The sequence below is a fragment of the Numida meleagris genome, chromosome 1 (assembly GCF_002078875.1).
Source record: "Numida meleagris isolate 19003 breed g44 Domestic line chromosome 1, NumMel1.0, whole genome shotgun sequence".
Lineage (NCBI taxonomy): Eukaryota > Metazoa > Chordata > Aves > Galliformes > Numididae > Numida > Numida meleagris.
This window is the reverse complement of record NC_034409.1, coordinates 13,985,559-13,997,075: the sequence shown is the minus strand read 5'-3', so window position 1 is coordinate 13,997,075 and position 11,517 is coordinate 13,985,559. Positions and strand designations below refer to the sequence as shown.

Genomic DNA, 11,517 nt, shown 5'->3' with positions numbered 1-11,517 from the left:
AGGTAATGGGGGTGGGACTGCCTCCAGTGTGATGTGAGTGGGTGGGGTAAGGCCTGGCAATGGCTCTAAAGGGGCTGCGTGGGAGCCTTGGGGTCTAGTAGGGGTTTCTCTGGGTCCTGTAGGCTGCTCTGTGGTTTTCCAGGATGTTTGGCTTGCAGGTGCACTGTGGCTTGCTGCTTGGAGCCCCTAGGCTTCATCAAGGTCCTCGAGTGGGTGAGTGGGGAAGGCCCTGGGGTTGGCAGTTTGTACTCCTGCTCAGAGCCTGGCTCTGTGCCATGGCTGGGCAGGCCTCAGCAGGGGCGTGTTGGCAGGCTGCCTGTCTGAGTTGTGCTGCTAGCGGTGGCTGCTCTGCAAAGAGCTGCTCCTCAGGTCCTATCTAGGAGGGAAGAAAGCGCTTCTGCAGATAAATAACATGATGTGCTAATTTCAGTTGTTACAGCAACTTGGGCTGCTGGGTGTTAGTATCTTATGCTTCTTCTTGTAGAAGCTTTGGCATTTCCCTACTTAACAGACGGAAAGCAGGAGCTATTTAGAGATACAGCTGCTTGCTACATCAGTGTGCAGTTGTGGATGTCTGAGACTCCTAAAAATGCTTGTTAGTTACAAGAGATGCTGTGCTGGCTTTCCCTGACAACATTCAAATCAAAATAGTACTTCCTCAGCAAAGCTGATTAGAGTGTAAATGAGAATCTTTGAAACTGACTTGTTTGGATTTTTTCTTAACGATTATTTCTATAGAAACACCATGCGTTGATTCTTTCTGGCTTCTACTTTACACTTTTTCATTAATAACTTATTTCTTTGCCTAGTTCTTTTTTATTAGCTGTCTCTGCCTCAAAGGCTGGGATGGTTTCCTTTGAGCTCTAGTGGTGTGTGCTAATGTCTTTATTTCAATCTCTAGATTTTTTCCATCTTTGCTTTTTCAACATGTGGAGGCTTTCATGGTGAAACCACCCTTTTAGTTTCCTGCAAGGGTGTGGTGAACAAAACAGTTACATCTGTGTTTGCTTATCCATTCAGGTGAGATTAATCTGTTCAGTTGTTGCTCATATACACTAACTATTTTTTCCTCTTTGCTTTCATCTGTCTCTTCATGAACAGCTCATGTATACAAACTAATATTGTGAACCCCTCAACTTGATCTGTGGTAGTTGAAGGGGGAAAAAAGTGAATACTTAGTTATAACAGTTGAAAGCACTGTGATTGTCGGTGTCCTGTGGAGACAGGTAGGTAGAGGTGACAATTGGCTGTGTTACTGTTTTGTATTATTTTCCCCTAAGCTATATTCCACCAATGTGGGAAAGCTACAGAAGGTGATTAATCAGCAGAACAATACAAGTAATCATAGAATCTTTAAGGCTGGAAAAGACGTCTAAGAGCATCTAGTCCAGTCTTAGCAGCATCTTCATCAATTCATAGCTGATCTGGGGACCCAGGATGGAGCAGAAAATATTAACTTCTCAGTTTATTCCACTATAATTTTTGTGAGGATGTTGGGTACGTGGCTAAATGCTCTGCTGCAGTTGTAATGTTGTAAATGCAAGCTGCTTTCCTGGAGCATGAGGAAGAAGGCTTATTCATTCTTTGCACTTCCGCACAGTCATAAGGGCATGTGTTACTTGCACGTTCAATAAGCATGAGTGAAACGGTAGAAATGGATTCAGATGCTAGCATGTAAAGACACCACAGAAGTACAGAACCTAGTCACAAACCTCAGCTTTGTAGCAGCACTTGGAGGAGAAGGTAGGAATCTGAAATGCTTCTGTACTACTCATTGAACGGTTGCTACCGGTTGCAAACTTTATTGAGCTTCCTTTGCTTAAAGATCCAGTGCTTGCATTTGCTTGTAGATATGCAGCTGTTTCTTCTTCAGTCTTGTCCCTCACCTTCCCTCCACCTTTAAGTGCTAGCCTCCAAAACATGTCTGCTTCCAAAATGGGGCTACTTTCTTCAGTTAGTCTAAACGGAAGATCAGGATTCATCTCTGAAAGCTACTGTTGCATATCTCAATGTAAGATAGGGAACAATCTTCAGAGATCTCCTTGTGTCTTTGTAGTGCATAACTGATGTTATTCAAACAATTTTTCTTACGAACCTAAACAACTAGGATGCTGAAGGAAGCACTGGTGTTGTGAAGTATGACTGTATGAAATTTTCTCTGCATAGCAGACTACAACTACATAAAGATATAATCTTTTCTAGGTTGGATACTGCTCAATTTAGTGCACCAGATCCTAATCGCTGTGGTGGTACTTGGACGGACAACTCTCTTGTGGGCAACTTATCCTCTTCTGCACAGTTCTTTGTTACACTTGCAGTATTGGCTTTCCTCTACTGCACTGCTGCCCTGGTAGTGTATATTGGATATAAGCATGTGTATCAGCTCAATAGCAAGTTCCTACTAACTGTAAGCAATACTTAGTATTTACTAAGTCTTATCCTATTTAGGAGTACAAAAAGATGAGAAGTACTGCTAACATGAGCCAATCTGAATTAATGTATGAATACTCAGTAGTTCCAAAAGCTATGTGGAGTGTGAACCACGTATTTTGGATTAGTGGCTGCAGCACTTGAGCCGAAGGAGGAAGGAACCCAAAATCCTTTGATATCCATGGCATCTTGTCCTACACAGTTATTGAAGCAAAGACTTCTAAAGTGAACAGTGTCTTCACCACAACTTCTTTATCATGTATTTGAATATAGTTATTCCATGGGGGGAGCTCCCTCCTGTTAGTCACTGGGAATTGCCCCTCTGTAGAGCAGCTGCTGTGCAGATGTAATAGACAGAGGGAAACTGCTACCTTGTGGATTGTAATCACCTTAAATACCAGAGCCCTGATCCTCAGAAAGTTGCTGGGCATGCTCTGGAATATCTCGGACCTAGTGACCTTTCAAGCCAAACTTTGTGATATCAGCAGTCCAGAATGAAATCCCCCTGCTACCCAATTTTGTGAAATTGTTATTTTCTGATAACAAGTACCAGCCGTCTGATTTAGAAACAGATTTCTTCCCAAGGATAAAGTTGCTTTTTGCTTGATAAACCATGTATGCCTTTTGTATTTAATAGCTGATACACACCTTTATAACCCATGTTGACTTGTAATTACAATACTGTTAATGTCTAAATGTGCTTGTGCTCATTAGCACTGACATGGTTATTTTGATGTAGTTGACACAGTCTCTGCCTTATTCTCTTGTGTACATTCAATTATTTTAAACCTTTTAATGAGTATTTTTCTTTTGTAGGATTTGGCTGTAACTGTTGTAACAACCTTTCTATGCCTGGTCAGTACTTTTGCTTGGGCAAAGGCACTTGCTGATATCAAAATATCTACAGGGGCCAGCATTATTCCACTAATTGACTCTTGCAAAGCTCCAGAAACAACTTGTCATTTTGGTTCTGTGACCAGCATGAGATCTCTGAATGTGTCTGTGGTATGTATGTCTTATCCTATACAGTGTTCAATGAATGTTATAAATGCCAATCGTACCTGAGAAGCCTATTCTCATAACATGTGTTGATTTAATTTAAGATTGCTTTGTGGGGATACTGGTTATACCATGATACAATATTGATTTCTTCAAAGAAAGAAGTTTCCTTTTAAAGATATGAATAGAAACAACTTGAGAGGTGTGTCTTTAGAGTTGTTAGATACCACAGTTCCTAGACACGTTTAAGTTTCCATGCTATTTCTGTCTCTAGCCTGTAGCACCTAAAAATGTTTCTCAGCCACCCGAATGGCTCACCGACTGCTGTTAAGTGAGGAGGCAACACTGTGCTTCCTGCTCTGCCTTCTGGTACTGAACCTCACTTCTTTTAGTCAACTGTGTGAATTTTTACACATCAGAGGTTCCTTGTAAGATGGTTGGTATAGAGTGCTCATGTGCATTGAACTCATTCTTGCAGCAGGGTATATTTGTCTCGTTGTAAGATCTTCTTAGTGAAACCTGCTTTCCAGAACTCTGACTGTTATTATTCACTGTCCCAGTATAATGATCAGTGGTGTGCTCTGCATGTGCAGAGAGACTGAAAAGAACTTGTATTTCCATACAAAAGACAGAATAGGTCAACTATCTGATTTCCAGGGAAGTCTGTTTAAAATTATTCATAATGTTCTAGAGCAAATGTAGGTGTCTTCTCCAAACCAAAGATGACAGAGCTGTTTCTGGCTTGTTTTGAAGTCATATTCTGTATTCTTCATGTGTGTATTGTTGGGGTCTGGTGTTTTTTTTGTTGTTTTTTTTTTTAACCTAAGCTCACTTTTTTCTTAACCTACAGGTATTTGGTTTACTTAATATGGTTTTGTGGGGAGGAAATATCTGGTTTGTGTACAAGGACACCAACTTGCACAGCCACTCAAACAGAGGTTCTCAAGTTCCAGGGACATATGCAGCTCAAAGAATATAAGAACAAGATTACACTTTGAAGTGCTTCTACTTTTACATCAGACTGTCAAGAGCCTGGAGCCATTAGGATCTATTTCAGCAATAACTGATGGTACAGACTTCTGTTTCATACGAAGTATTACCTTGACATAGTCTTCAATATTTCAACTGAATTGTTATCCTGAAATATATTATGCCTTAACAAAAAGGCTGTACAACTTTGTACAATCTTTTTAAGAGAAAATGTTGAGGTATTCTAGATGCTGACACCTTGGGGAGTTCTTATGTTAACCTCATAGGAGGGATGAGGAAGGAGCACCTGTGTTTGGGTTATAACTGCAGCCTATTTAGTTTTAACAACCCTTCACTGAAAAATGAAATGCCAGTACAACTAGGGTACGTGAAATACAGATGAAAATGTAGTTCATCTTGGTAAGACTGATACCATGCAAAAGCATCTGCATCAAGCCTAGAGCTCTGTCAGGATTGCAGACATCACACCTAGGTTTGCAGGTATTCCATTCAGATTACAGTATCAAATCTGCCAACAGGTCTTTCTTGGAGGACATTGTTTGTTTGATATGTTGTTACTGTTTAGCATCTTAGGACAGTCTTCAAACAAGGAAGATGTTACATTTCAGTATAAGTTCACTTATCAAAGATGAGTGTGCAGTAGGTGACTTAAAGTGTCTCAGAACTCTCTCGCATATTATGGACACCAAATCTAATAGATTCTAATGGCTAATGTCAGAGTTTCTATTAATTCCTCTGAGGGATATATACAGTCTTTGCAGGTGGAAAGGTTGGACTAGGCCTGTCTGGATATGAGAGTCTTCACTAATACTGCTCAGCTCACTTGTGTTTATTGAGAGCAATGTTTGATTATTCCTGTGGACATTTATGTGAAAATACCTGACTGTGAATTGCCTAGAAAGAGTGTGTGTTTTGATTAATAAGCTCTTGTTTAATCTTCGATTCCTTTAAACTATGTCATGAAAATAAGCATAGACATGCTGCTGTATATGAAACAAACCTAAACTGTTGAATGTGCAAGAGCTGTATTTCTGATAGTAAACTTCTAAGTATAACAAAATTAGTGTGGCTGCTGCAGAAAGAATGTGCCTTGTCATTACTGCTGTAATAGATGCAGATGTGTTGGTATGTGGCATTAGCTACTGCTGACTTTGCTAGCTGAATGGGTTAACTGTGCTGCAGAAGAGCTCTTACACTGATGCCTTGAGTTGGATTTTGGTGGGTGACTTTTTTTCCTTTCTGTTTTGTTTGGCTTGGCATGTTTTTCTGTGTTTTTCTCCTTTTCTCTATTGAGTTTTTTCCTCTTTGAGAGGACCATCTCTTACTTGGGCAGATTACAACTGCCTGGTGCTGTGCAACACTTACTTCCGTCAGCCCGTAGCCTGGGGCCATTTGTTACTTCTAACTGTCCAAAGTTTCATTTGAACTTTATTTCAGAAGAGTTAAGAAATGCGATGTTCATATGGCCCTCTTAACAGACATGCTATTCTGTTTCTTCCCAATTCCAGGATAAGGGCTTTGAAAGCATGGACATCTTACTATTTCCTGTTTAACAATACCAGCTCTGTTACTGATGAAAGAAAACTGGCTTGCCTATTTATAATCTACACTCAGGTACCAAGTACTACATCACCTTACAAAGGCTTTTCTTGAGGGACTGCGAGAGAAAAGTAGTACGCAACTCCAAGTCATACATCAGAAGGATGACATGCAAAATCAGTGCGGTCTCCTTGAGGCTTTCTCCCTGCATCTTGCTTCTACTAGCTCTAGGAAGCTGTCTGCTGCACCTTCAGGTAGGTGAGGTGCAATTCTCAGCCTAAAAAGGCTGCTGGGTGGGATTGTGGAAGGACACTACTATTCTCACGCTCAGAAGTGAGACTATGAACAGGCTACTCCTGTTACAGGTTTGTTCAGGATTTGTTTGTTTCACTGTGATTTTTTTGTGGGTTTTTTGGAGGCAACAGTGGTATATTATGTCTTAGTCTGCCTTGTTTATGTAATTCTGGTGTTAGCTGAACACCTGGCTCAAAGCCAGGTCGGTAGGTATTCTTTAGGACCACCCAGAATAAACTGCTCTGCAGATGCTTTCCTCTAAAGGACTGATAAAACTACCAATATGTTTTGCTTATGGAGACAAACATCACTACCAAAATCTGTCTCAATCTGTCTTCAGGTGGTTGATGTTAATATAGTGCTTGACTGAGCTGTCCCCACAACCTTACTCGGGTATCTCTTCTATGTGAATTGCCAGGATGTGTACGCTGCTAGTAGTCCTATGCTCTTGGCTTCTTTTGCATCAAGCCTTCAGAAAATGACTCCTGGCTGGGTTAGGTTTCCATTATTTCAGTAGTCTTAATTGAGTCTTGAAGCTTCACTGGAATTACTGATGTCAAGTGCCGAGCCTCATCTTGTCTTTCATCTCTGCTACCAGCTGGGTTGTGCCCAGCAGAATTGCATTGAGCTATAAATAGTTTGAATCTTGTTGAAAGGCTGCAATTACAATGCTTAGGCGTTAGCTAATGCAGAACATGAAGCTTTTATCAAGACTTGAAGTACTGAGCCAGACAGTTGATTATTAATATAAGGAGGCATTATTTTTAAGTGGTCTTGCACTAGCTGCTCTCCTGTCTTCCAAGAACTCGTGCCAAGAACAATCTGTGTGGTGTCCTTTCTGACCTCTTCTCCTGCATCAGTTCCATGCTCCAAGTACTAACTTCAAACCTTCCCTTCTCACATCTCCTTGAAGGGATTTTGTTTATCTGGCACTGCCCTGGCAGTTGTCTCTGATGGCTACTTTTGTAATGGTATGTTTATATTGTACAGCTGGGAAGAGGGAAAAAGTGTTGGTTTAAAAAGGGGGGGGGAGGGAGAACATAAAAATGACTTTGCACATAGGGTTTTTTCTCTTCTGAGGGGGTTAAGTCAAAACTGTGGTCCTCCTCAGATTTCCTGATAGAATTACAGACACCTGAAACTAAGATTTAAAAAAAAAAAGGCTGTAGGATCACTAATACAAGCTTACTACAAAGACAATATTTAGGTGTTTTGGTAATTCCATTGCTATATTTCTAATTTTTGAGCAAACTAGTATTTGTGACCTTGATCAAAGCTTGAACTGCTTTGAGCAAGGTTAAACCAAGTTTTTTTTTTCAGTTCTGTACTGTATGGGGTTTTTTTCTATCACCTGGTGGATGATTGTTTCCCTTTGTACCTTGTTTTTCTCTTTTAGCCAGAGGCTCCCTGCTTGCGTCATGCTTACTTCAAGCACGGGTTGAATCCTGAAGTCTAAAATTTCCATGAATTTTCTTATTGCTTAAGGAGATAAATACCTAATTGAAGAGCTTATTTAGTCTATAATCTCATAACTCTTTAAGATGTAAGGTTATATATTGTGTGTATCTCTATAAATGTATTTTTGCTCTTTAGTGTTTTGTTTGTTTGTTTTACAAAATTAACAAAATCATGTAACTGTCCTGAAGCTCCAGTTCTCTGATGAGCTGTCACAAAAGGTGCTGTTGGAGCCAGTGGTGTGTCTTTGTTATCAAATGGTAATTGTGTGCATTTTTGCATGACGAAAGGAATGGATTAGATCAGTGTATTCTTCATTGGCCAAGGTCTAGCCTACAACTGAAGCTGAAACTAAGCCGGGATTTAATATGCTCACCCTCTGTAAGGTTTATATGAAGAGGCATTCCTGTTCCCAGTAGGCTGAAATTCTCTTACACTTGGAACACATTTCATCTACATCCCCAGGCTGCTTCCCTTAGAAGACAGACAAAACATGGCAAATGAGACTAAAACTGGTAAAATATACATAAATTGATATAATTTCAGAAGAAATTAAAATTGATGGCTGCACATGTAGCATGCTCAACCAAATAAATGTTAATGGTGACCTGGTTCTGCAGGCTGAGGTGAATGTGATGCACAGTCCACAGCGAGCAAGATTTCAGAAAGAATAACCACATGTCCCTTCCTGGTTCATTAGGATAAGGCTTGTTTTGCTTCGGAAAAGGGAGGATTGCTGCAGAATGCTGCTGGCTTTGATGTCTTTTGGGAGTCCCACAGCTGAGATGAAATGGGACTTGGTGCAGCAGGAGCAAGCAGCTGCTCTCATTTATACTGGACACCCACAAAGGGCTGAGAAGCCTTTGCTTTGAATTGATATCACATCCATGCTGACAGTGCTGAGATCCTCAGTGCCTTAATTACTGACAAGAGTGAGGAGCTGGGAAAAACTTGCCTGATTTACCAGCTTTATCTTGACTGCATGAGTATCGCTGTTGCTAACAGGAGATGCAGTGTGCTTATCCCTCTGCTGGAGGAACAAAGGGCCTGGACATCTGCCAGGTCCCTCCAGCTGAGCTATCCTCAGCTGGCAGCAATCCTTGCAGCCTTCAATCATGCAAGCTCAAAAATCCTCTCAGACTGTGTGGATCCTCCTGGCAGCAAGCTGTAGCTATGCAGCCCTAGCACGTGCACTGAGGTGTGATTGTGAGGGGCCATGATCAGAAACTCGAGGTAGGAGGCGAGGCTGGGTGGTGGCAATGGAGGAAAATGGAGTGAAGCGGTTCATACAGGATACTACCAGGGAGCTTTCTGGCTGAGAACAGAATCCTGTCACCATTAAGAGATGTCAAAGGAACCGGTTAATTTGTGGCTTAGGGTGCCATGACCTGTGATCTGCAAGCCAGGCCTGCGTGGCAGTGCTGAGAAACATACTTGCTGTGTGCATCCATTCCCAGAAGAGCACCTGATATGGCAGCTGGCATGCTGTTGGCAGTGGGCAAAAGTGTTGCCATAACCCTGCAGGAAAAGCCATAGGAATTGGATCTGGTCACATCACATCTCCTGTAGGTAGTGTGAGTGGAGTCATCCTGGGACCTGCATCATCCCTAGAAGTGTTCAAGAAACATGGAGATGTGATGCTGAGGGACGTGGTTTAGTGGGCACAGTGAAGGAACCTGGCTCACTGTTGTTGCTGCCAGCTGCCTGTGCCCTGCCAGCAAGGAGTGGTTTGTACTTGGCACTGCGTCCAGCCAGTATCTGAGCAATTCCTCATTTATTCATGAAGTGAACTACTTGGCTTTAGAGTATGTGTTACTGCTGCCAGCTGCATTTTCTTCTTACCTGTCTGCCAGGCAGTTTGCCTTAACACAGCCATGAAGGAGGCTCTGTCCCTTAGAGCCTGATTCTCAATCTGAGTAAAAGCTGGTGTAGCACGAGCTCCAGCAAGTTTACCCATTTAATTTCAGTTTGATTCAAGTACTTTTTCTACAAGTACCACACTCTGGTCCACAGCTGTGCTTCCACCCCGTGGCCCAGGTTCCATAGCTATCTGTCCTAAACTCCCTGGGCTGTTTCTTGCATTGTAAAGCAGCCAGTGTTCTGCCTGCTGCACCTCCCCACCTTGGGGTGGTAACGTGTCAGCTGTTACATGTATTGCTGCTCCCAGCTCATTTTTATTTTCCTATATATACACAACATCCTCCAAATCATTTTACTCTGGTGAGGAGGAAAATATAAAGATTCCTCTAATTCTCCACCACATTCTGCAGATACAGCAGCTATTTTTAATTTTTGCATTTTGATCTGCCTTTGCAAGCATCTAATTTTAGCTTTGCATTTAATATGATCAGGTTCCCTTGGAGCTTTCCTTTGCTCTTGGGCAAACCGTTGCACTGTGCATCTTAATCCTTCTGATGGATTCTGCCATTTTCTGCTTCTGTCATTTTTCTTTCCCTTTTTCTGAACTGTAAACATTGTATTATTACATTTTTGAGCCTTTAGACCCCACTCCTTTTCAAGTTTGCTAGGGTTTTCTTTTAAAGTGCAACTTTAAATAACAATCACAGCAATTGTTATTTGTTGATTTCTGCTTTTACGTTGGCTCTCTCGCCAAAAGATGTTTTAGTTGCATCCCACAACTGTTGCAGTGATGTGGGAATTGTGTTCTCAAGTTTCTCTACAGTGTTCTCTACAGTGACTGGAGAACATATGTTCAATGCTGCCCCTCATCCTGCAGGCTGAAGTATCACACCCCTTCTTCCAAAGAGAGGTAAGTGCCTATAGCCTGGAAGGTCTTGTGTTGTTTGTGTGTGTGTTTTTGTTTTGTTGTTGTTGATGATGTTGTATCACTCAGTTCTTCAGCCAGATCATTTGGTACCATTTGGGTGGCAAATTTTGACTGCCTTCAGGGGAGGACCTGAAGTTTGGTATCCAGCAAAGAAACCAAAGGCGAGGCGCACACTGGCTGGCTAAAGATGATCCACATTTTTCTGCCATGCTCTATTCTGAACAAATCAAAAGGAAGCTACGATGCCATCTGATCGAAACTATTATTCTTTGGCAAAAGGGCTTTGTGGAGTATGGTACCCTGGGAGCCTTTCCCCCATCCAGAGGGTCCAGTATTACCTTTGAACTCCTTGCTGACATGGTGTACTTGCAGCACTGCTGGAACAAGTCATGTTTTCGCCATGGAAACAGCCTGCAATTGAACTGAATGTTTCATACTGGTGCTTGGCAAAGAAGATATCCCATGTCAGAAGCAGAAGAGGAGAGAAAAGAAGGCAATGTGATGATAATAGGTCTAAAGGAGAAAAATACTACTACAGTCCATCATACTGCAAAAGCTCAGGGCTGAGCTCTGGGCTATCAGAGGTTCGCAGCAGTGGCTGTGGCACATGAGGCAACTTAAAGATAGTGTACAAGCAATGAGTCCAGGCCCAGCACCAGTAGAGGGGGAGGAGATGGTGCTGGAGAAGACACAGAGGCTGCACAAACAGGCACGGGGCTGGTGGGATCTCATCCTTGAAATGATGAATGCAGGTAGATCAAGCAGTTACGGTTAGAGGAGAACACAGCGTGTGACAAGAGAGGAGATGAAGAGATTATTTTTAGCTTTAGTTTCCACAGCAACTGTGCATCAGAAATAATGAGAAAGGACTGGCAGGCATGGGAGCCTGTGGGGTTTGCACTCAGCTCCATGAAGAGTACCTCTAGGATGAAGCTGCACCAGGATGTAAATCTGAGAAATGTGTTGCTGAATTAAAGAAGCAAAAAGGCCCGTATCTTAATCTTGCCCCGGGGCCCTGGAAG

General features: G+C 42.0%; 1 protein-coding gene across 1 annotated transcript; it reads left to right on the top strand.

The window, feature by feature from the left end:
• Positions 21-9,945, top strand: SYPL1 (synaptophysin like 1). Its single transcript, XM_021384724.1, is given in 6 exon segments — positions 21-176; positions 178-213; positions 902-1,020; positions 2,203-2,407; positions 3,247-3,435; positions 4,280-9,945. Coding segments are annotated over 6 exon segments (711 nt in total). The 5' UTR covers positions 21-143; the 3' UTR covers positions 4,409-9,945.